The 25,813-nt window shown below is 36.0% G+C and overlaps 1 protein-coding gene across 1 annotated transcript in view; it reads right to left on the bottom strand.

Annotated features, from left to right (window-relative positions):
• Nucleotides 1-6,964: 6,964 nt before the first annotated feature.
• XRCC2 (X-ray repair cross complementing 2) overlaps nt 6,965-25,813 on the bottom strand; it is a 36,412-nt gene continuing 17,563 nt past the window's right edge. The window contains exons 2-3 of the mRNA XM_072652148.1: nt 18,991-19,072; nt 6,965-8,104 (exon numbers count right to left, since the gene is read on the bottom strand). Coding sequence (XP_072508249.1) covers nt 7,380-8,104; nt 18,991-19,072 — 807 coding nt within the window. The 3' untranslated portion in view covers nt 6,965-7,379. The remainder of the gene's footprint in view (nt 8,105-18,990; nt 19,073-25,813) is intronic.

The raw sequence follows: 25,813 nt of genomic DNA, 5'->3' as shown, positions 1-25,813 counted from the left end.
ATACTATCTATGTAACTTCAGACAATAATAATATTTATGAGTTTGTTATGTACCAGGCTCTGTAATAAGCACTTTGCAATTATTATTTTACTTCATCTTCACAAAAACCCTAGAAAGCAAGTGCTATTATCCCCATTTTACAGATGAAGAAACTGAAGCACAGAGAGGGTAAGTGACTTTTCCAAGATCACACAGCTAGTAAGCATCTGGGGCAGGACTGGAACTCAGGTGTTCCTGACTCCATATTCCACACTTGCCACCTACATGATTTGAAGCTGTAAAGTAGGTGACAATTGGCTTTGATAGAGGAATTTTTTACCTGTAGTTGCTGACACTGAGAAAAACTGTAAGTCTAGTTTAAAAACACACCTCCACACACAATTAGAGGTATGTGAAAATGGAAAGGTCTGCCTCTGGAAGAAATGGGTCCCTCTTAATAGAGGTCATTAAAAGTCTGATAGATGACTTTCAAGCATAGATACTTATTAAGTGCCTATTATGTGCTAATTACTGTCCTGTGTGTTGATAAAATAAAACAAAGAAAGGCAAAGCAGTCCCTGACCCTGAGGAATGCACAGTCTAAGGAGTGGGTGAAGAGGTTGTGGGGAGACAACTCACAAACAAATATGTACAAACAAGCTAAATATAAGGAAGAAACTGAATTATCGACAAGGAAGGCTCTAGAAATAAGGAGGACTGGGAAAGTCTTCTTGTACGACATTGGATTTTAACTGGGACTTGAAGTCAGGGAAAACAGGAGATGGAGAGGGAGAGGAAGAGCGTTCCAGGCATGGTGGGCAACCCAGAGAAAATGAGGCAGAGTAAATATTTTCCTGTTTTACAGATGAAATAGAACTGGTACTAGAACCCAGGTCTTTTTACTCTGAGCTACTTTCACCATTCTATTATGCCATGTGGATAATCTTTCCTTGAATATTTCATTTTTGAGGATTTCTGATTGCAATCTAGTGGCTACTACTTGCTTCCCTGATGATCTCTTAAGAAATGCTATTTCTAAGAGTTTCATTACCTAGCACCCAACTAAGCTAAGAGTCTTTCCAAAATTAACAAGGATGGATTTTATATGCACATATATATGTATGCATACATATATGTATATATATTTGTATCTATGTGTGCATCAAAGCATATGTATACACACATCTGTATACATATACATATATGGTTTGCAAAGTAGTGTACAAATCTTGTTTTATCCTCACAACATCCCTGCGAAAAGTACCATTATTATTATTTCCATCCTGTAGATGAATGAACTGAAGCAGACAGAGGTTAAGTGACTTGGTCACAGAGAGTCATTAAATGCCTGAAGCCAGATGTGTACTATCTCTCATCATAATGGTCTATATGACGAATAACAATCTCCCATTTCTCTGCCTTTGCACTGCTGGTCCCTATACCTGCAATGTTTTTCCTCTTCACCTCCAACTTTTAGAATTCCTGGTTTCTTTCAAGATTCATTTTCTATAGGAGCCTTTTTACAGTTTCCCTACTTACCAGTGCCTTCCTTTCTAAAATAACTTTCCATCTTCTCTGTATCGTACGTGTACTTACTATGTATATGTTATTTCTCCCAGTAGAATGTAAGCTTAAGGGTGTGTATTTTTTTTTCTTTTTCCTTGTATCTCCAGTGCTTAGCACAATGTCTCATGTCTAGTAAGAACTTAAAAGATTGTTGATTGATCCTGGTTTCTATTATATTTTCTGGATAACATAGGAATCCTTGTATAGCAAAAGCTGGTTAGCCTTAACATAGAAAGTTAAGCGGAAGAGTATAGAGAGATGGGCTTGAGGTTGGAAGGACCTGATCCTGACTCATACCAGCTATGTCATCCTGGTCAAATTAATTAATGTCTCAGTTTATTATCTTTGCATTGGAGAGGTACAATGCAAAACCTGAGCTGTATTAGTTTGAATTTCTCTTACTATCAGTGATTTGGAGCAATCTTTCAAGTGACTTTTGCTAATTCTTATTTTGAAAATTCGCTACATCCTTTAACCACTTATCAACTGGGGAATGGCTCTTGATCTTATATAGGAGTCAATTTCTTTCTCTCTTAAATAGCAGACTTTTATCAGGGATATTAAAAGTTTTTCCTCTCCTTGATCATTCTTCTTCTTAGCCTAGCTACATTTTATTTCTTCAAAAGCTTTTAAATTTTATGTAATCAAAATAATCTATTTTGCTTTTTGTGATTTTTATCACTCAGCTGGCAATGAATTTTCCTCTTAATTATAGCTGTGAAAGTAACCACCTCCTTTCATTCTCCTCCAAATCCTTTGACTTCTTTTTTTCTTATAAATTTCAGGCTTTGTCCACATTTGGCATATATTGTGCTATATGGTGTAAGATGCTGGTCTAATTTAATTTCTTCAAATTGCTTTCAGGTTTCCCACCAGTTTTTGTTGAACAGTTATTCTTTTATTTTTTTTTATGGTCTTAGATTTACTGAATACCAAAATGCTTGGTTTGAGTGGCTTTGGATTTTGCTTATCTAGTCTGTCCTTATGATTTATTTTATTTTTTAACTAAAACTCTATAGTTTGAAGGATTATTTATTTAAAATAATTTGAGATTTGGTGATGGTATACATGTTTCATTTCTCCTTTTACATTAACTCTCTTGTGACTCTAGCATTTTTAATCTTACAAATGGATTTTTAAAAACAATTTGGTTAGCAGAAAATTTATAAATTATTTATAACAATGAATTTTCCCCCAGTTATTTGTCTTCATTTATTTAAATAACTTTGTAATTGTACTTATGTCTTCAATGTGCACTATTAGGTTAACTCATGCATTCTGTAGATATTTTGGACTATCTCCTTCTGAAGGGTTTCATTAGTGCTATACAGAAATAATGATTCTTGTGATTTTATAACCTGTTACTTTAGTGAAGCTATTGTCTCAATTAGTTTCTTTGCTAATGCTCTTGTTTTCTTTTTTTTTTTCTTTTTTTTTTTTTATTAATTTTTTTATTTTTTTTAATGTTTAACAATCACTGCCATACAATTGCGATTTTATCCCTCCCCACCCACCCCCCACTACCTCCCTCCCTCCCCACGACTGCATACAATTCTGTATAGATTCTACATATACTTTCCTATTGAGTATATTTTCACTATCGTCATGCTGTGTAGTCAGACTAAGATAAATGAAAGAATCCGTATAACAAATCAGAACATGATACACAAACAGATACACATACACAAACATGATCTGCTACATTATGTGAGTGACTTCCATATTTCTCTCTCTGAGTGTGGAAGGCTTTTTGCCTTGAGGTCCACCATTGGGATTTTTTTTTTTTTTCAGAAGTTCTTGTGTTATTACAAAAATCTAAGTCTACCAGAAAAAACTCTCACACACTGTGGTTGTTGCTGTGCATAAAGTTCTCCTGGTTCTGCTCCTTTCACTCAGCATCAGGTCATATAAGTCCTTCCAGGCCTCTCTGAAGTCTTCTTGTTCATCATTTCTTATGGCACAATAGTACTCCATTACATCCATATACCATAATTTATTCAGCCATTCCCCAATTGATGGACATCCCCTTGACTTCCAGTTTTTGGCAACTACATAGAGTGCTGCTATAAATATTTTTGTACATGTGGGACCCTTTCCCATTTTTATGATCTCTTGGGGATATAGTCCTAGTAGCGATATTGCTGGGTCAAAGGGTATGCACATTTTTGTAGCCCTTTGGGCATAGTTCCAAATTGCTCTCCAGAATGGTTGGATGCGCTCACAGCTCCACCAACAATGAATTAGTGTTCCAACTCTCCCACATCCTCTCCAGCATTTATCATTTTCTTGTTCTGTCATGTTTGCCAATCTTATAGGTGTGATGTGGTACCTCAGAGTTGTTTTGATTTGCATCTCTCTAACCAATAGTGATTTAGAGCATTTTTTCATATGATTATAGATAGCTTTAATTTCTTCCTCTGAAAATTGCCTGTTCATATCCTTTGACCATTTATCAATTGGGGAATGACTTGTATGATTATACATTTGGGTCAGTTCTCTATATATTCTAGAAATGAGGCCTTTATCCCCGAGCTTAGCTGTAAAAATTTTTTCCCAATTTACTACATCCCTCCGGATTTTGGTTGCATTGGGTTTGGTTGTGCAAAAACTTCTCAGTTTAATGTACTCAAAGTTATCCATTTTGCATTTCATAATGCATTCTATCTCTTCTTTAGTAAAGAATTCTTCCCTTCTCCATAGATCTGATAAATACACTATTCCTTGCTTCTCCAGTTTATTCATGGTATCAATCTTTATACCTAAATCATGTACCCATTTGGACTTTATTCTTGTGTACGGTGTCAGGTATGGGTCTATGCCTAATTTCCGCCACACTGTTATCCAGTTTTCCCAGCAATTTTTGTCAAACAATGAGTTCTTATCCCAGAAGCTGGGGTCCTTGGGTTTATCAAACAGAAGGTTGCTATATTCCTTGCCTACTGCATCTTGAGTGCCAAGTCTATTCCACTTGTCTACCTCTCTGTTTCTTAGCCAATACCAAGTGGTTTTGATAATTGCTGCTTTATAGTACAGTTTAAGGTCTGGTAGCGCTAGGCCACCTTCCCAAGCATTTCTTTTCATTAGTCCCTTTGATATTCTGGACCTTTTGTTTTTCCAAATGAATTTTGATATTATTTTATCCAGCTCTAGAAAGTAATTGTCTGATAGTTTAATTGGTATGGCACTAAATAAGTATATTAATTTGGGTAGAATTGTCATTTTTATTATATTAGCACGGCCTACCCATGAGCAACTAATGTAATGCTCTTGTTTTCTAAGAAAACCATAATATTGTCTGTTTACAGGTATTTTTTTTGCCAGTGTTTAATATCTTTCATTTTTTTCTCTATTTAACAACTGTATCAATAAACAACCTTGTGGGTGGAATGCAGGCAGCAACGCAGCTGAACTCTCACAATATTCCCCTTCAACAATTTAAAAATAACTCCTTAAATAACACTTTGGAGCAGCAGAGCTCCAAGAGATCAGAACAAGAGATCAGAATGAGATATTTTTTCAGTCTAAGATGACTAAGATGATCAACAGGAGATGTCTGTGACACCAGGATGGGCACCACCTTGGCAGCACCAGCAGTGGACCTTGGAGATGGTTGCAACAGTGGCAGATTATTGTGCACAGAAACAGCAATGTTGCAGTGATGATCAACAGTGAAAGACATAGCTACAAGGACTCACAGTGAAAAAATGGTATCCAACTTCAGAGAGAAAATTGATGAAGAACTCTGAGTGCAAACTGAAGTATAATTTTCTCACTTTTTTTGTGCTAATATTATGGAAATATATTGGCATGATTTCACATGTATAACTGATATCATTTGCTTGCCTTCTCAGTGGGTGAGGGAAGGAATTTGGAACTCAAACCATAAAAAGAAAAGAATGCTAAAAATAAATAATAAATTTATTAATGAGAAAAGAAACAAAACCATCTTACTTTACCCTTGTGCTCATGTGAAGATTCTTGTACTTCAGTTTTGCAGATATTGGCTCTTGCTTTTAAATATATGCCTTTGATCATATTAAAGAAGAGGCCTTCCATCCCAGTGCTTTTTAGGATGAACATATGAGTGCTATATTTTATTAAGAGCTTTTTCCTGTATATTTTAATACAAAAAATTTTTTTTAATATTATGCTAATTGTTTTCCTAACAGTGAACTATCACTATTACACGTCTAACTTGCTCATGGTGAGGAAAAAAAAATGAGCATATGGCTGTAGCTTCTTTGATAACATTAAAACTTTTTTTTTTTTTGCATCATTCCTTAGGTATATAGTTTTTAGTGATCATTCTCTGCTTTAATCTGTGTTTAGCTTGGGATCAGACCCATTATTTCTCATAAAAAGTTTGGTAGAGTGCCTTCTTTCTAAATTATCCGGAATGATTTTTTACAACAAGAATTAAATGCTGTTTAAACATCTGACAGAATTAAGATAAACAAGCATTTATCCTTACAATATAGCTGTATTAACCTAGTATACGAGGGTTAGGGAGGGAATGAACAGCCCTCATTGCCTCCCTTAGGCTATTCAAATCAAACTTCGTTTTCTAGAACCTGAGTTAGTTCTTGTCTACTCTGTCTTACATATTCATATTAACCCCTAGCCTCCATCAGTACAATTTTCAGCTACAGAAAATTTTTGATTAAACAGCAATACCTCATTTCCTCAACAAGTCACATAATATTTATTATGACTTCAAGTCATTGATAAGTGTATTGATACTAGTAGTTATACAATTGATAATTTTTAAGTTAACAGAAAAAGTTCATTTTATGTATCACTAATGCCTGAAGAATAAGACAGGAATTTGTGGCACTGTGCCTGGTACATAGTAATTCTTTAATAAAATTGCTCTATCTATCTAAACAATCCCTTTTATTTTAACTGGGAGAGATGGAAAATCCTATGTTATGCTCACAATCAAAATTATAACAATACAAAAGCTAATGCTAAAACAAAGCCTCTAGGTCTGATCTTATGGCTAAGGAATGGTCTAAATTGGTTCCAACTCACAATTCCCTCCCTGCTTCTGACCACACATCAATCACAACAAGCAGTACAGTTATCCCAAAAGAGCACCAATGCTCAGGCTAGTCTAGTTAGTCTACAGCTTGTAGAAAGACCAGCAGGGCATGCTATTTTAGAATTAGGCCAAGAGTTGTAGTTATTGTTAATCTGTGGACAGCAGTATCACGTGGTACCTTTTATAACTCTTGTTATATTATATGTACTTAAAAAGGCCTTAATCTATTCTCTACCCTATCTGCTCTGCCACTGAAGCACTTCCTTTATCTGGATGGTATTGTAAGCATTCCTTTATCTGTGTGGCACTCTAAGTAATACAAAGCAAGTGAGTAGCTGATTTAATTTTATCTATTTAAATGAATACATATACAAACGATTCCATTTCAATGTTTTATATATTTGTATTTTTCTAAAAGGATATAGTAAATCAGGATTGCAACTGAGTTTAAGATTATGATTACTTAATTAAGCATCCAAAGATATGACACAAAATTATAAAAACCCCTTTTATTTAAAATGAAATACTCTTATCTCTTGCATAGATTTTAATCAAAGTCAAAGCACCGATATTAAGTTATTTAGCCCATGATGATATAAGGACAGAAAATGTATTTCCTTGCACCTGAAATTATTCTTAAGAAACACTGAGTAATTTATATAGAAATATTGCTATGCTAATCTTTCCAGTCTTTAAAATTCAGCAATGCTGATGTATCATCAAAGCGTCATCAAGGGGAAGAAATTTTCAGATACCTTGAAAACACCTGCATGTGGGCTATTTCTGATACAGATTAACAAAAATGAACCCCATTTTCTCTAATACTAAATAAACGTTTTATTATAGTGTTACTTTTTAGATGACATGACACAATTGAAAACATTTGGTTGCTACTCTCAGAACTATCATGTCTGGAAAAAAATATTCTATGATTTACCATTTGTTGCCACGTCTTACAGAGATAGGGTCTATAGTCTATATCTACTTCTTCACAAGATAGTTTTAAAGAAGATGATCTTTCTGTTGAATTTGAACTTTTTTGCATTATAGTTTGTGTTGTTGCAAAGAGAACCAAGTGATATTCTTTTACAAGCTTCTCCATGAATTTAGAACATTTCTTCAGAGTAACCTCTTGTAAGTTAAGGCTTTCTCCTCCATTGACCCGATCTATCCAATAGAAAGCCGATAAACTATCTAAAATGAAAAGGCAGAGGGATGGATGGCTACAAAACATAGTTTCCAGTGAGTAAAGGGTGATAAGTAACTGGTTACTGCTGCTGCAATTCACAAGAAAAAATCTTCCAAGACAGTGTTTTATTATGTCTTCTGTGCTTTGGGAGAGTCTATGTTCAAGAATTGTAACTAGCCGAAGCATATCAAAGTGGTAGTCTGTGTCAATAAATAAGACTTCGACTTCTAATCCACCTTCTGATTTTGGAAGGATACATCTTGCAGTGAGATGATAGAGCATTTCTGTTTTTCCTGTTCCTTCTGGACCATGAAATTCTAGTATGTCACCTGTAAAAAATGAAGGAATGCTAATTGGAATACGGTAGTCAGAGGTGCAGTTGATGACAAAATTCAGACAACAGGTAATGTATTTCTTTGGCTCATTTTTTTTTTTTTAAGTTGAAGTCTTCTTAGACTCTGTGAAAAACCCCCACATTTTGTCAAAATTTTAAATGAAATTTATCAGCAAGTATTAAAAAAGGAATAAAATAAGAACTAAATACATTTTACCTTAAGAGAGCAAGTCAGCTATCAATGATCCTTAAGCAGGTTAAAGCATTTCAGTTTATCCTTGGTCAATTCTATTTTAAAATTCTTTAGTGAAAACACCACTCAATTTATTTAAAGTCTTTGTGTTAATTCATAATTTTTCTCTTTCTTCCTGGGCCTCCTGAAGTCCTTTCAAAGGTAAGTCCTCTTTCATAGGCAAGAGTTTAGGTTAAATTAACACTTTCCTCAGTTTGAGAGGTGAAGGCAACTATCTACTCCAGTCTGGTTTGTATCGCAAAACCCATATAGGAAAACTGGATGGTCTGTCAATTCTTCTTGCTTTATGTCTTCACAAATTTTTTTGTTTGCATTATCAAACTGAGCCAAATATAGGCCTTAGATCAGCAAGATTTGAAAGAAACTAAAATATACCAAAAAAACTACAAAATTATAATCTTAAAATACTTATCTACTAAAGCTACCCCTCCTCCATTTCTTTCAATTTAAATAAAAGGTCTTAATTCATATTTAGTGTCTTTGGCCTCTGTGTTCTTGTCCTTCTTGTTGCTCTTCTACTAGAACAGCAACTGCGAATTGTTCTCGGGTTTTGGACAAGCCAGACTGAAAAACTGTAGCATGTGCTCAGGCAGGCATCTCATTATGAATTCCTGGGATATATGACACCATCATATAAATGTAAACTTTCAGAAACAACATGATAAACATACATTTTAGGGGACTGTTACTGTTTTGGATATTTATATCTGTTTCATTCTGCAAAAATAAAAAATTGAGAGTAGATGGCATTTCAATTTAGGTTACCATTTTGATAACTTCCTAGTAAATACTTTGCTTATGTAAAAAAGCAAATGCAGACATTTTTATATACAATAGAATAAATACTTCCTGAAATGAACACCAAACCTCCTTTCTAATTCCCCTAAAAGCTAACAAGTATACAGTTCATTCAAAAAACCTTTGTTAAACCTTCATTAAGCACTCAGACTGTTCTAAGTACTGCCAAATAGTAAGAGAAACACAAAGACAGAAACAAAACAGCCCCTGCCATGTAGGGGCTTCTACTATTTATTTAACCTTTAGGAAGGGGGAGTAAGTTACTTCTTATAAAAAGTAATCTAATTATAAAATATAATGATGACAACTTTAACATGTTAGTGACTAGTAGCTCCTCTACTAAGATAGCCTTCAACTTAACAACATGGATTAAAAGAATACAAAAGACTTGCGTTCTAGTCTTGGCCATATCACTACTATGGGATCATGGCAAAAATCAATAAACCCTCAGCCTTTGTTTCTCATGGAAAAATGATGGAGCTGACTTGATGGTTTCTAATGTTGTTTTACTATGCCCTAAAGTGCTAAAGAATTTTTGTAAAGAATTTCAGGTGACATGTAAGTTAATATTAAAACTACATAAGGGGGGGCGGAGCCAAGATGGCGGAGTAGAAAGACGCACATACACATAGCTCCGAACCCACAACCCATAACACAACTACAAAGAAGTAACTCACGGTGAATTCTGCACCCAGAGGCCAGAGAACATTGGAGTGAGGGAGATTTCTGTTCCGGAGAGACCTGCAAACCTCTCGCAAAAGGTCCTTCGTGCTGTGGACTGGGCACTGAGTACAGCCCTGCCGCGGCCGCGGCACCGAGAGGAACAGATCCGAGCGGGCTTCAGGGACGGGATCTCCAGCGGCTGCACAAGTCCCTCCACCCACAGGTGAGGGGGGTTGGTGAGAGAGTGTCTTTGGCGGGTCGAGGGGGGAGTGGGGTGCCCCCATGGCTCGGGCCCCCTCAGGAGACAGAAGCTGAGGGGCGGCGGCAGACCTGGGCTCCCCAAGCAGGCAGGAGCCTGGATCCATTGTTGAAGGTCTGTGCATAAACCCCCTGAGGGAACTGAGCCCCAACCTGCGCATCTGAACTTAATCTCACACTGAATAGCAGCCCTGCCCCCGCCCAAAGCCCTGAGGCTGGAAGCAGCATTTGAATCTCAGACCCCAAGTGCTGGCTGGGAGGATCAGGAGGTGAGGTGGGTGTGAGGAAAATATTCAGAGGTCAAGTCACTGGCTGGGAAAATGCCCAGAAAAGGGAAAAGAAATAAGAGTACTGAAGGCTACTTTCTTGGAGAACAGGCATTTCCTCCTTTCCTTTCTGATGAGGAAGAACAATGCTTACCATAAGGCAAAGACACAGAAATCAAGGCTTCTGTGTCCCAGCCCACCCAATGGGCTCAGGCCATGGAAGAGCTCAAAAAGAATTTTGAAAATCAAGTTAGAGAGGTGGAGGAAAAGCTGGGAAGAGAAATGAGAGAGATGAAGTCAAAGCATGAACAGCAAATCAGCTCCCTGCTAAAGGAGACCCAAAAAAATGTTGAAGAAAATAACACCTTGAAAACTAGCCTAACTCAATTGGCAAAAGAGGTTCAAAAAGCCAATGAGGAGAAGAATGCTTTCAAAAGCAGAATTAGCCAAATGGAAAAGGAGATTCAAAAGCTCACTGAAGAAAATAGTTCTTTCAAAATTAGAATGGCACAGATGGAGGCTAAGGACTTTATGAGAAAGCAAGAAATCACAGAACAAAGCCAGAAGAATGGAAAAATGGAAGATAATGTGAAATATCTCATTGGAAAAACAACTGACCTGGAAAATAGATCCAGGAGAGACAATTTAAAAATTATGGGACTACCTGAAAGCCATGATCAAAAGAAGAGCCTAGACATCATCTTTCATGAAATTATCAAGGAAAACTGCCCTGAGATTCTAGAACCAGAGGGCAAAATAAATATTCAAGGAATCCACAGAACACCGCATGAAAGAGATCCAAAAAGAGAAACTCCTAGGAACATTGTGGCCAAATTGCAGAGTTCCCAGGTCAAGGAGAAAATATTGCAAGCAGCTAGAAAGAAACAATTCAAGTATTGTGGAAATACAATCAGGATAACACAAGATCTAGCAGCTTCTACATTAAGGGATCGAAGGGCATGGAATAGGATATTCCAGAAGTCAAAGGAACTAAAACCAAGAATCACCTACCCAGCAAAACTGAGTATAATACTTCAGGGGAAAAAATGGTCTTTCAATGAAATTGGGGACTTTCAAGCATTCTTGATGAAAAGACCAGAGCTGAAAAGAAAATTTGACTTCCAAACACAAGAATGAAGAGAACCATGAAAAGGTGAACAGCAAGGAGAAGTCATAAGGGACTTACTAAAGTTGAACTGTTTACATTCCTACATGGAAAGACAATATTTGTAACTCTTGAAACATTTCAGTATCTGGGTACTGGGTGGGATTACACACACACACACACACATGCACACACACACATACATAGAGACAGAGTGCACAGAGTGAATTGAAGAGGATGGGATCATATCTTAAAAAAAAAAATGAAATCAAGCAGTGAGAGAGAAAGATATTGGGAGGAGAAAGGGAGAAACTGAATGGGGCAAATTATCTCTCATAAAAGAGGCAAGCAAAAGACCCATTAGTGGAGGGATAAAGAGGGGAGATGAGAGAAAAACATGAAGTCTACTCTCATCACATTGCACTAAAGGAAAGAATAAAATGCACACTCATTTTGGTATGAAAACCTATCTTACAATATAGGAAAGTGGGGGATAAGGGGATAAGCAGGGTAGGGGGGATGATAGAAGGGAGGGCATGGCGAGGAAAGTGCAATTTGAGGTCGACACTCATGGGGAGGGATAGGATCAAAAGAGAATAGAAGTAATGGGGGACAGGACAGGATGGAGGGAAATAGAGTTAGTCCTATACAACACAACTGTTATGGAAGTCATTTGCAAAACTACACAGATTTGGCCTATATTGAATTGCTTGCCTTCCAAAGGGAAGGGGTGGAGAGGGAGGGAGGTAAAGAAATTGGAACTCAAAGTGTTAGGATCAACTGTTGAGTAATGTGCTTGCCACTAGGAAATAAGAAATAGAGGTAAAGGGGTATAGAAAGCTATCTGGCCCTACAGGACAAAAGAGAAGACGGAGACAAGGGCAGAGAGGGATGATAGAAGAGAGAGCAGATTGGTCAAAGGGGCAATTAGAATGCTTGGTGTTTGGGGGGGGAGGGGATAAAAGGGGAGAAAATTTGTAACCCAAAATTTTGTGAAAATGAATGTTAAAAGTTAAATTAAAAAAAAAAACTACATAAGGTGTTTTTTTGTTTGTTTGCTTGTTTTACAATTTTTCTTCATTTGAATTGTCTATTTACTGCTAAATGTGGTTATCCATATATCCACATCCTCCATGTGGAGGGAAGAGAACAAGAATTTATGAAGTGCTTATCGTGTGCCAGGCAGTATGATAGGAGCTTTACAAATGTTATCTCATTTGATCCTCACAACAACCCAGGAAGGCAGACACTATCATTCCCATTTTACAGCTGAAGAAACTCAGGTAGACAGAAGTTTAGTGACTTGACCTGTGTCACACAGCTAGAGTATGTCTGAGGCTGGATTCAAACTCAGGTCTTTCTTGACTCCAGGCCTGGAGTTCTATCTACTGTGTCACCTAGATGCTCCTGGAATCACAGACGTAAAAAATCATCTTATACAAGTTATTTATCAACTCCTCACATTTCTTCCCATGCTGATTATCCTAGAAAAAAGCCTATTTACATAGTAATATCTGCCTAATCTGAAACTGTTTTGTATGTTGCAGACCTATGATCCTTCATATAAAGCACAGCTTCACAGTATTTCAATGCACCTCAGACCTCCTGATACACTGCAGAAACAATGGTTACAACAAAAGAGGAGGCAGGGACTTTGCTCAGGTAGGTGGAATTTACCTGAATCACTGGTAAACCACAAGTCTACATAAACTCTGGATTATTTTTATCAAAAACTTCTTTTGATTAAACAGTTAAAAGTATAATTCCCTCAAAAAACTCTAAAAACATAAGAATTTCGGAGTAAAAAAGCATGTAGCACGTTAGTAATAATTTCATCCTCACTCACCTGAAACAACTCCCCCCCCTTTGTTTCAATTATACAAACATAACTGAGATAGTATAAATCTGAACCTTTTTGACTTCAATAATTGGAAACTGCTTCTCAAGAGAGGTACTAGAGAACCATGGGGTTTCATGAATCAACGGGTTTTGCAGAAAAAAGAAACCATAGTAACGGGGAATGAGCACCCAAGGCAAACTTATTCACTCTGATGTCTGCAAGTTTCTCACATGATACATATATTAAGATGAGGTGGATAACCACTGGGGATTGGTTAAAATTAAACAAGAATAAAAAGCAATCTAAATGGCATGTATAAAATAATCCAGGTTCATTTATATTCTTAGTTCTTTATTGTTGTTTTAGAAACTCATATATATTGTACCAGCTTCTATTTTCAAAAATTGGGTTCAATTGGGAAGTATAAAGAAATAGGAAAATGAAAAAGTTTTAAAAGCTTTAAAAACTAAGACTCTTAAGATGAAACAAACATCCATAAACTGAATCTGAAAAGTAAATCTCAAATATAGAAGAAATGCAAATATGAAAATAGCTATTTCCATGTAGGGTTTACTTCACAAGATCCTGATGCGGTGTTTTTTTTTTTTCACAAAAATTTACATAGATTATAAGAGGAATGATTGACAAAGAATTAATTTAGAAACAACTCAAAAATGTATGTGTAGAAAATGTGAACTAAAAGAATCCCCTTCCAAATAGAGGCTTATCTGAGTAAATTTAAGTATGAAAATTGCTGTGAAGAATCTTACAAGATGAGTTTACATCAAATATTGTTCCCAATTATGCAAACACTTATCACTTATAAATAATTACATACTTGTCATATTTTTTAGAATTCTCAAGTGTTTTAAGTTTATATGTATTAAATTTAATATTACCTTTATTATGCATTTATTAATCACTAATATAATAGAAACTAATAAAAACATAATTACACAAGCATTTGCTTTACGTGTCTTAAATATTCCATGACATTTAAAACATCAAGTAATTTCAAAGTATACTTTTCTTTTCCAAAAAATGTTTATAAGTAACTTGTTTTTATATCAGTTCTATTTTTTAAACCCCTCTCTCCCTCCCAAAGAACAATAACAAAGAGAGTAGTTTAGCAAACTAACCAACATGTTGAAAAAGTCTGACGTTACCTACAATATTCCACAACCAGAGCCCATTTCCATAAAGAAGGAAAGGAGGTATCTTATGGATATTTGTTTCATCTTAAGAAGCTTGGATTTTAAAGCTTTTAAGACTTCTTCACTTTCCTGTTGCTTCATACTTGATCAATACAATGAAAAGGTCTGAAAATATGGGCAATGTTCCATACCCACGCACCTTCCACCTCTGCAAAGGAGTTGGGGGAGGTATCTTCACATCTTATTTGGGGCAATGCTAATTCTTTGTAATTCTGCAACATTCATATTCAATTAATTTGTAGTTACTGTTCTTCACATTTAAACTGTTGTAGACATTCTGTATTGTTTTCTGGGCTCTGCTTATTTCATTCTGTATTAGTTCCTTTAAGTTTCTATGCCTCTCTGTATTCATCATATTTGTATTTTCTTAAAGCACGGTAATACTCCATCAAACACATATACCATAATTTGTTTAATCATTCCACAATCAATATACCATCTACTTTGTTTCCATTTCTTTATTACCTCAAAAAGGTTCAGTGTTCAGTTTTAATTGTTGCTGTTCTCTCTTTTTTATGTTGTTGTCATCACTGTCAAAACTATCGTTTTCTGCTTACTTCACTTTAAGTTCACATAGACCAAGTCTTCCCATGCTTCTCTATGTATAAGGATAGTTGGTTTTAGACTAAATGATTTCAGCCCCCTCCCTCACCTGATGTAATCACAGGTAATAAGGAGTTAATGTTTTAAAAGGTGTCAATATCCTGCTGTCTTTTCCCAGAAATATGAACATCTTTTTCCATGGAATTGAAGTAACGATGAAACCTAGTCAAACTCCTAGAGGTCTTTAAATAGCTAAGCCTGGAATCAGATGACGATGTGGTCTGAGAGTCTGAGGCAGTCCACATTGGAACATATTTGTTAAGAGTGACAATGTGCCTAAACAAGGTAATGGGGAGTTTCCCTCTTCCCCTTCAATAAATAAAAGGCTCTTTGAATCTTTGCCCATTGTCAGACAGCTAGAGTAAGTGTCTAAGCCAGGAGTCAAAACTAGATCTTTCCTGATTTCATTTAATATTCTTTCTTCTATACCATATTGCTTTCTCTGTCCTGAGCAGGAAGGCACTGTGAACATGTTACTTACCTCCTCCCCAGTAAAACTCTATGGTTTAGGGTACTAATTCCTTTCAGTGTTTAGGACTTATGGGAAAAACCATCCTCACTAGGCCATTCACATATATAAGCCATGTAGGAACTGGATGTTTTAAAAATTGAGGAGTGACTACATATATCCTTTTTTGAATCAATATTTTCAAAACTGCTAAATATTATCTTCAACATAATACTTTTCAATTTATTTTTACTTGCACCTGTAGCACCACTTTTAGATTAATTAAACAAGTATTTGCCTAGAATTCATATAAAATTAAGATTAGGATTTTTGGAGGATATATAAAGGTATGATCTGGTTTATTACCTGAAGCACTTTATATCTAGTTGCGGAGACAATACTGAAGTACATAAAACAATCAGAAGTATAAAGAAGAATCCAACAATTTTCAGTAAACTGCTAAACTGAATGTAATCAGTACCAAAGTGTAAGGTCCTAGGAATACAAAAATAAACAGGAAGGATTCCGTCTACTTTCTGCAGGGAGGTGGGTCAGGTCTTCACAGAGAAAGAACTTAAGCTGAGCCTTGAAAGAAGGTAAGAATTGTGAAAGGCAAAAAACGAGAAGGGTACACATTTTAGGCAAGACTGACAGTCTACGTGAATACACAAGGATAAATTATGGCATGCTGAATTAAGGGAATTTGCCAAGAACACAGAATGCATGGAGATGAATATTATCAAATAAAGCTGGAAGTAAATTGGAAGCAAATCATTAAGACTAGCAGAATTTGTAAAGAGTGGTTAGAGGAAAGCATTCTGGGCAGGTGGGACCACAAGAGCTAAGTACTAATGTGGTCAAGAGTATGCTACATGCAGGATGAAGGAGACTGGTTTCTCCCAAAAAACTAGATAATATGTAGCAATTTTAGTATCTATAATCTGTTAGCATGAACTTAAATTTGTATTTCCAATTTCACTAAAAACAGAATCAATTACACTCAAGGACATATATCACCAGAAAAGGAAATGATCTGGTCATGTAGCAAAAGATGAACAACCTGATTGCTACAATGGTATTTTTGAAATATCAAAAAAGGCAGAGGAAAGTATCTAGCACACTGACTGTAAATTCTCTGGAAGTCTGTGGACAGACAAGAACAAGAAGTTGCAATATGTATGGATGAGGGACAACCACATCAATTAAATCAATAAAAACCATATTCATCAGGGAAATATTCATCTTAAAAAGCCAAATCCTGTGTGCATATAAAATTAAACATCATGATGTTTAACTGATTTTTTCTGTTTAGCTTCAATATTTTAATATCTAATATTTTCAGTTCAGTTTTAAAAATACAGGAATATAGGAAGGAGAAATAATTAGCAAAACTATAACCTTTGAATAATAATACATCAAAACAAAATATTCTTTGGAAGAATTTCAAGAAAATTAAAAAGAAAAAATATTTTATATACAGAACAAAACATATAGCATAAAACAGTAAATCAAACATTTCCATATGAAAAGTACTATTAGAAAATACTTGCTCAACTAAAAAACTAAAACCACATTTCTTATATTTACATAAAAAATCCTTTTGTATGCTCATACATACATAATACACATATATAACTTTAACAAATTTATTACTTTTGTTAGTTTAAAGAAATCACATTTTAAAAAGACAGAATCATAATTATATAATGAATCTTTCATTGTTCCCAACAGGGAACAGGTTGAGGTACCTTTGACCAAATATCCTTCATGTGATCACAGATATAGAGCTAAAAGAGACTTTAAAGCAAAATTATTCTCCTGCTAAACACAACATATTACAGTAGGAAAGAAGCAGGAATTGTATGTGAAACAGGTACTCTTTTAACAGAAGTAACCAGTTCTGTCTTCAAATGTTGCTGGACAAGTGAAAAATGTTCCACTGTGAAAAATATTGGGTTGATAATCAATGTTACTATATGACACATTACAAAACATCTTGCAAACATCAGTCACTGACCAAAAGCTGGTTATTCTGGCAAATGATACAACTAAATATGTAAAATGATGCTGTACTTTTGGGGCTTGTTTCTACTTTTGCAATTTTCCTCTAGTATCCTCCCTCATTCGGAAAAGGCTGGCTGTTCATACCTGCTCCTATTACTATGCTATTGACACTCCTTTCAATTCTTTTCATCTGTTCTCAACGGGGAAGTCAGATTGCCAAGTCTGTTAGAATTATTTCTAAAACAAGAATAAGTTAATTGTGGCAGAGAAATGACCCTGTTGAGGGTTATGCCAGTGAGGTGCCAAGTCTGGTTGGTTCTCCAATGCAGGAAAAGTGTTGACTGTGGTCCCCAGCAAGAGTTTTGCTTTTCTTCCAAAAGATCAGTATTACTCAATATGAACTCACCACCAATAAGCTGGCCATGTCAATCTATGAAACAAGTAAATAAGGCACAAGTAGAAGTTTCTATTAGCTTTCTTCTGAGGTAAGTGAACCTTTGGTTCATGGTTTTGTGGCATAACAGCTAAAAACGTGACATATAGACTACTACAATACAGAATGATATCTAAGTAAAATGTAAGCACAGTGCTATATGAGATCAGTGGGAAGAACCAGTTTCATGAAAGAGACAGTATTTGAATTAGGCTTTTATGAAGGAATTCAGGAAGAGAGGTTGAAGGAAGGCAGTCCAGACCTTGGCTTTCCTTCAAGTATAGGAAGCTCCCAAATAAATGACCCCTAGATACATGAAGTGTTACTGTAGGCATTTTATAATATCCATTCACCTAGCTTGATTTCTTTCTTCAATTCTGAGAACAAATAAGTCTTTTAAACTAATGCAAATATGCAACCTACACAAAGGTATTATTTACAAGCTTCCCCTGGCATAGGAAATAGTAATTGGTAGTATTTCTCCTCTGCTAGACCACAGCTGGCTTACAAATTATGAGATACTGACATATCCCACCCCCATTCCAAAAGAAACTCTGGTTTGGGCAAGGGGTGGTGATAAAGGATATTAAACGTCAAAGCAGCAATTTATCAGAGTACTACTTTTTAAATGAAAAGTATGCCCCAGGGAAAAACAAAAACAAAATTCACATTATTTACCCACAAATAATGGAACATTTACTACCACACAATAACAGAAAGTCAGGCAACAAATATTAATTAAATGTATACTATGTTTGAGACACTGTCTTAAGTGTTAGATTGAGCTAAGCATTGGTTACAATAAAAAATTTGGTCTATTATCATCTTAGTCTTTCATCTTTATCTTCTAGCCTGCTACCTGCTAGATTTATATACTTTAAAATCTGTAACTTTGACATCCCCATATATAAAAGTGCAAAAATAACATAAAGGATACATTTTCAAAGATATCCACTCTCCCCCCTCCCCTCCATTAAAAAATTATTATTTTTTTACCATGGATAGGAGAGCCTTCATCAGCAAACAACAAAGGTTCTATATCTTTCAGGGAACTTCTACCTTCAAGTCGAGCAAGAAGCTTTCAAACAAAAACAGAGAAAAGCTCATTAGCTATAAATATTGACCCTTAAACAACTACATGTATGAGTGTAAGAATGCCTGCTAGCAATTCCTTTTTTACTCTTTGGACTGGGATAAAATGCTGCAGATAACAAAAGTACCAAATGAAGTAAAATGATAAGGTAACTTAGGAGGCTATTTGTCATGCCAAGATATTAACTGCAAAAACTGACTGCCAATATGGCAAAAAATAATTATGAACTTTCTTTATCTAAATAATCAACAGGAATCTAATCAGTTTAGTTATGAACCAAATGCATATTTAAAGATGTGAAATATTTTATACCCTCAATAAAGTTTTATTATAAGGTCTCATCATGGAAAGACGTAACAACCCCAAGGTCTACTTTAAGCTGAACAGCTTTCGAGGACCAGTCTGGCGATGGGCTCTCTATCTCCTTTTTGAGGACCAGGCTGGCCAAGTTTTGGGAGACTCCCTATCCAGAAGGTTGGACACAAGGTGAATTTTTTTCAGGGGAAAACCAGGTTACTCGATACTCTGCAGGTAAGTATATACATATACAGAATATTAAAGGAGTTTAAAAAATCACACCAGCATTTATTAACCTAAATGATTACTGGCACTTCAAAGTACTTAGCTGGAGAGGTTATATACTTACTACAATAATTCTTCTATCATTCAAAACATTTCTGGAAGCCTCTTTTAAATTATTCTCTCAGCCAAACAAGAAAACAAATCTCATCATTATTGTAGGATCACAGGTAGTGCAGTAACTATAGATTTATGTGCCCAAGGTAAGTGGTAAAAATAAATAAATAAATAACCTACTATCTTGTTCTCATTTAGGGGAAGAAGAAATAGTGATTTTGCTGGAGAATGGGTGAGAGAAAGTGACCCTAACATAGCAATTTGAGGCTGTCGTGCTGGGGAAGAGGGAAATGCTATGACACAGGAGAAGAATTCACCTAGTCTATCATCTGATAGTTCCCTATCTTAACTAATCTTGCTTAATATTAAATACATCATTTCTAGCCTGCTAAATAACTGCAAAAACTATCAGTGCCCTCTAGATGTGACATCGCAAGACAAAGTCCCCTTGGCCCTATAATAGTTACATCCCTGATCACATCTCACTTTAACCAAAGGAGCTATTACCAGTTTAAACACCAATCTTACTCATCAGATCTATTCTCCAACAAAGGAATTTGGCTAGTTCCAAAATCCGATTCACCCTAAAAAATGGAGATCTGCCACAGCTAATTATGTTCAAAATAATATACCAAAAGATTCAGAAGGAAATCCAGAGAAGGGTTCCAAAAACGTTTTTGGTCAAAGACGTTGATAGTTACATTATAGTAATAGCCTACTAGGGTAGGTACTTTGAAATCAATCTTCTTACCTTGTAATCACAAAATGAGTGAGTATACTCATAGTATGTATTTATAGTTACACAAATGCACATAAAAACCTGTCCCTCAGGGGTAGTGATGAATTGCTAAAGAAGGTACTAAGCACTTAAGTGTGACTGGTATAGGAGAAAGTTATATTCCTTAGGGCTAATTTCACAAGAAACAGTGGTATATTTAACAATCATTTTTAAAAATTAGGTGTAAACTGAAGGAATTTTCTACAGACCTGAATATTAACAACTCAGAAAAATGAAAATTTGGTGAAGGAAAGAGTACTGCAGATATTTTTGATAAATAAGACATTTATTAAATATTCAAAAAAGTTGGCATTATGTTATACATACTTGTTCTCCACAAATACATCCTCCACTTCCAATTTCCAACTATGTTAACAAGGAATAACGCAAAAAAGCATGCTGTGTTTTATGTATGATAATACAAAAGGAGGGTGGGACAGCAGCCAGCAGGTTTTCTGAAATTTCAGATAAGGGAACACTGATAAAAATCTCCCTTCTACAATGACGAGAAAGGGTGACAGTAAACTTGGGCTTTTGCATCAGAGGGTGACTAACATGGCCCTACTACATGGGTTGCTACAGGGTAAAGGGCAACTCCTGTGTGGGGAAAATCTCTTCTAACTGATGCTGATAACATCAGTATCCATATAAGACACAGAAACATAAATGGAAAAAAATGATTATAACAAAAGGTCATGTTATAAACAATATTATATATTCTCAAATAAAATGTCTTCTCCACAGCAATTCTGTGAAGGATATGGTCATTACAGACGTTAGAGAGTTTTTAGAATGGAAGTTCCCTGAGAGTGAAGAACATTGTTAATTTTGTCTTTGTATACCCAGCACCTAGGACAGTGCCTTGTGTACACAGATAATTAATTTGTTAAAAATTATTTACACCAAACTTCTTATCTCCAAAAAGTCTTACTATCATGCCTTATCATGGCATGGAGATTATTTTAAGTTCCTAAAGTTCATATGGTCAAGCTTCTTGAAGGTTCTATCATGATAAACAGCCCTTAAACATGATCTTGGCAACAAACTAAGATTGTAAAGAATATTCCTGAAAGTGAGGCAATGGTTTTACACCAAAGACCCTAAAATTTAGAGAATGGATCTTAATAGATGGATAGACTGGGCTGGTAGTCTGGATGACCTGATAATAGAAGCAGACTGCAAGAAAGGGAGGATCACAGAGTTTTAAACCTTCTCTTATACCAAAAGATGCTGTAACCCTGGCTTGGGAATAGTCAAGTAGCTATTTGAAGACCTACAAGTTCAAGATGCCAAAGGATTACACCTCCCCTTGAGGAATAAGTAGATTAGGGCTATACTGATTTGTTTTTCTGTGAGAAAATAGGCTTAATTTCCTTTATTTTGCTCCAAACTCTTCAAGAAGTATTCCATCTCCTGGTCCAGGGACTCCCTAATCAGTGGGTGCAGATTCCCTCAATCTATTTCAAGCCTACAAAAATTCTATGGCCAACTTAGTTTGGAAAATTCTGAATTAGGTTGAAGTTTAATAAAGTGTTAATATGCTGTGGTCCAGAAAAACCTGATTTTTTTCTCTGTACCCTAGATTTTCCATTCCCTAGCCATACCCTTTCCTCTTGCCTGGTATTCTCTCCTTCCTTCCAACTTGCCCCTTATCTGGAATCCTCATATCTAGAAACTTGGAAGATTTCAGGGTAGAAACTTATACTCTCCCTGCCAAGGATTTCATGAATAAGAAACCAATCAGAACCCCCTGAGTATAACCTTTCCTCTCCTTACAAAATAACTCCCTACAAAAATACAAAATGCCACTACTCCCACCTGAGCTAAGAGAGGTGTCCTGGAGCATGAATCTTCTCCTAGACCAGATGTTCCTAAACTTATTTGACCTACTGCCCTCTTTTAAAAAAAATTACTCAGCACTCCCCTGGAAATCCACTTTCGTTCACCCTTTAATGGATTTTTTTGAAATTTGCATCATTTCATCATTTCAAAAAATATAAAATTCTTTTTTTGAAATGATGCATTTTAAATTTAATAATGTATTATAAATTTGTGGGATTTTTCCTGCATTGAAATTTTGATGACACAATATTGTATCATGTAATCATATAGTATCGTTTTGTAAACAAGTCATTCCATGTCCATATTCCTGCCAAAGCATGCTAGACTTCTCAACAATGCACAGCACACTTGTCTGCCAACATGTGCTTATTAAGACATGTAGGCGGACTTGACCACTGATTGGCTACAATTTGCATTTTGTGCGTTTATTTGGAAAATAAGGTAATCACTATAACTTTAACTCTGTTACACAACAGATGAAACATGTACAAATGGTTTTTCAAAATTTCCTTCTCTCTTTATGCTTCCACCACCCCCATATTTTATTCAGGACCACCCAATTGCACTCCCCAGGATCATTCTAGTGTCCTCCCAAGGGGTAGTATCGCCCACCTTGGGAACCTATTTCCTAGACCATTGCTGATTCCTTTTTTTTGCCATGGCCATCAACCATCAACATATGACCAAAGTCCCTCAGCAACATCCACAGCTACATTCCTTTCTGTTGGACCTCCCTAGTCTAACTTTGGAACTGTTAGTCCCAATCCCAGTGTGAGAGGGTCAATAAATGTTGAATATAAGATACAGAAGTATACAGAGTCAGTCACGGCCTTCATGTGAAGGGCTCACTGAGCAGCCTTAGTGAAGGAGACTTGTTGCCTTAGTATCTTCCCTTTTTCATCTCTGTCACTTGCACCTTTGCGTTTCTCCAATTAAATAAATTGGCCTTTTCGGCCAAATAAAAAGGTCTATTGTTTTCAGCCCTGACCAGTTAAAATAATTCTTTAAATTCTAACAATGAACATTAATAATATTTTTTGCACAGAATAGGTACTAAATAAGTATTTGGTGAATGCAAATACTTTATTACAGTGGGAGAAGATGGGTTTTTTTTAAACACTTATACCATAATATCACTGTTAAAAGGAACTTAGTCCTTACTGTAGGCAATTTTTGCTACCAGAAGTAAAAATAAACTGAAGAGATTCATTTATGAGATATTCTCTACTACAATATTACCTGTATTACTACCTCCCTCAGGTTTCTTTTAGGACTCAAATGACGTTTATAAAGCACTATGCAACCCTTAAAGGCTTCTATAAATATTAGTTGTTACTATCAATCAGCCAACAAATATTTATTAATCAGGTACCATATGTCATTGTGCTAAGTGTTGAGGGAACAAAGACAAAAACGACATTCTTTGCCCTCAAGGATCTTACATTCTAACAGGGATGGCACCATGTGTATATAAACACACACACATATACTAAATATAAGGCAGTTTGGGGAGGAAAAACATTAGCAGCTGGGGGTTGGGGTATAGAGTAGATTAGGAAAGTCAACCAAGAAGCATTCACTAAGTTCTATTTGCTAGGAACTACATTAGGCTTTGGGAAAACAAATATAATACCAAGACAGTCCTTACCCTCAAGCAGCTGACATTCTAATGGGAGGAGATCATACACAAAAGAGCTGAAAAATGGGGGGGAGGAAGGGGCAGTATGTGGAAGGGGGAAGAGAAAGAAAGGAGAGGAGAAGAAAAGGGAGAAGAGCTCCTCATGTGGAAGAAGGTAGAAAAAGTCCAGAAAATCAAGAATGGAGCCAGGAGAAATGTGAGCTATGGCTGACCTGGGCACTTCCTCTAGGCAGGAAATCACCAACAGGAGGATGAGATAAGCCACAGAGATATAGACATCTCTAAAGCAAAAAGGTGGCAAGAATGGAAGAGGAAAAGTCTGAAAAGTCAGAAGCTGAGTAAGGAGAGATGTGAGGAAAGCTTCTTGTAGAAGGTAATGCTTAAGCCAAGTCTTGAAGGAATCCAAGTATTCCAAGAGGCAGAAATAAGGAAACAGTGCATTATAGGTATGAGGGGGTGCAGCTCTATATGTGTGGAACAGTAATTAGGTTAATATGTTTGGATGGTAGAGTGTATAAAGGGAAATAATATCATTATATATATAATTACTTATTAAACTGGAAAGGTAAGAAGGGGTCAGACTGTGAAGAGCAGTGAACGTCAAAAAGAGATTATGTTTTATTAAGGTAATAGAGAACCACTAGAGTTTATTTAGTTGGGAGGTCAGACATGGTTGCACCTACACTTCAGGACAATCACAAGCAGTTACATGGAGGATGGGTTGGAGTAAGGGAGAAACCTTTTAGTACAAAGGTCAAATAGGAAGCTACAGTTAATTCAGGAGGTCATGAGGGCCTGAAGTAAGGTGGTGATTATGCGAATGGAAATAGTGGGATGTATTATGTGGGAAATTTCTACAGAAGTAGTAAAATATATGGGATAGCTGGGCTTGGAGTCAGAAAGCTCTGGGTTCAAACTACACTTCTGACACTAGGTATTTAATCGTAGCAAGTCATTTAACTGCTATGTGCTTCAAGAAACTCCTTAGTGTTACCGAAACTTTCAATTTGTGATCCATTTTGATTAAATGAGTTCCCAAACTAGGAATCTATGACACTGATAAGACATCTGGTGGTCATGAGGGAAACTATGATAGAAAAAATTTACATAGTTCCTCCCATGAAGCTTATATTGTACTAGGAGGGATGAGAAGTATAGTATCAGATAGGATGTGATGAGAGCAAAGGAAAGATCCAGTCAAAGAGCTCTAGGAAAATTCGTATGGGGAGAAGAATGCTTTTTTTTTTTTTACGTTGGGAGAAGATGGGGAGAGATGAGGAAGAACACCATCTGAAGTAAATCTTTAAGGAAAAAACATTCTAAAAGGCACAAAACAGGTATGTGGAACAGTTGGTGCAAATTCATGAATTCTGGAGACAGTATATTAAGGAAACTTCTCTACATGAAGGGAAATAATATGAAATAAAGCTTGAAAAGTAAGTTGGAGCCAAATTATATCAGGGCATAAATGTCAGGAAAAGGGGGGAAAAGTTAATACTAGAACCAACAGAGAGTCATGGAAGATTTTTGGGTAAAAGGCTGGCATGCTCAGATTTATGCTTTGGGAAGGTAATTTTGGCAGCACGGAGAAGAATGAACCGGAAAGGGAAGAAGTGAGAAGGGCCTGAACTGTGAAGGGAGAAAGAGGATAGGATATGAGAGAAATTGAGACAGAATTGCTAGTCTGTAGGGTTTTAAGGAAAGAGTTAAAGTTGAAGTCAAAGTTTCAATCTTGGGTGACAGGGAAGGTGGGAAGAGAGGAAGAATGATGGGGGCAGGAGGGAGGGAGAGATGAATCCAGTTTTGGACATGCTGAGTCTGAGTCTCAGTA

Source organism: Notamacropus eugenii, chromosome 3 (assembly GCF_028372415.1).
Source record: "Notamacropus eugenii isolate mMacEug1 chromosome 3, mMacEug1.pri_v2, whole genome shotgun sequence".
Taxonomy (NCBI): domain Eukaryota; kingdom Metazoa; phylum Chordata; class Mammalia; order Diprotodontia; family Macropodidae; genus Notamacropus; species Notamacropus eugenii.
The sequence above is the reverse complement of the archived record's forward strand: the minus strand, read 5'-3'. Positions and strand labels throughout refer to the sequence as shown.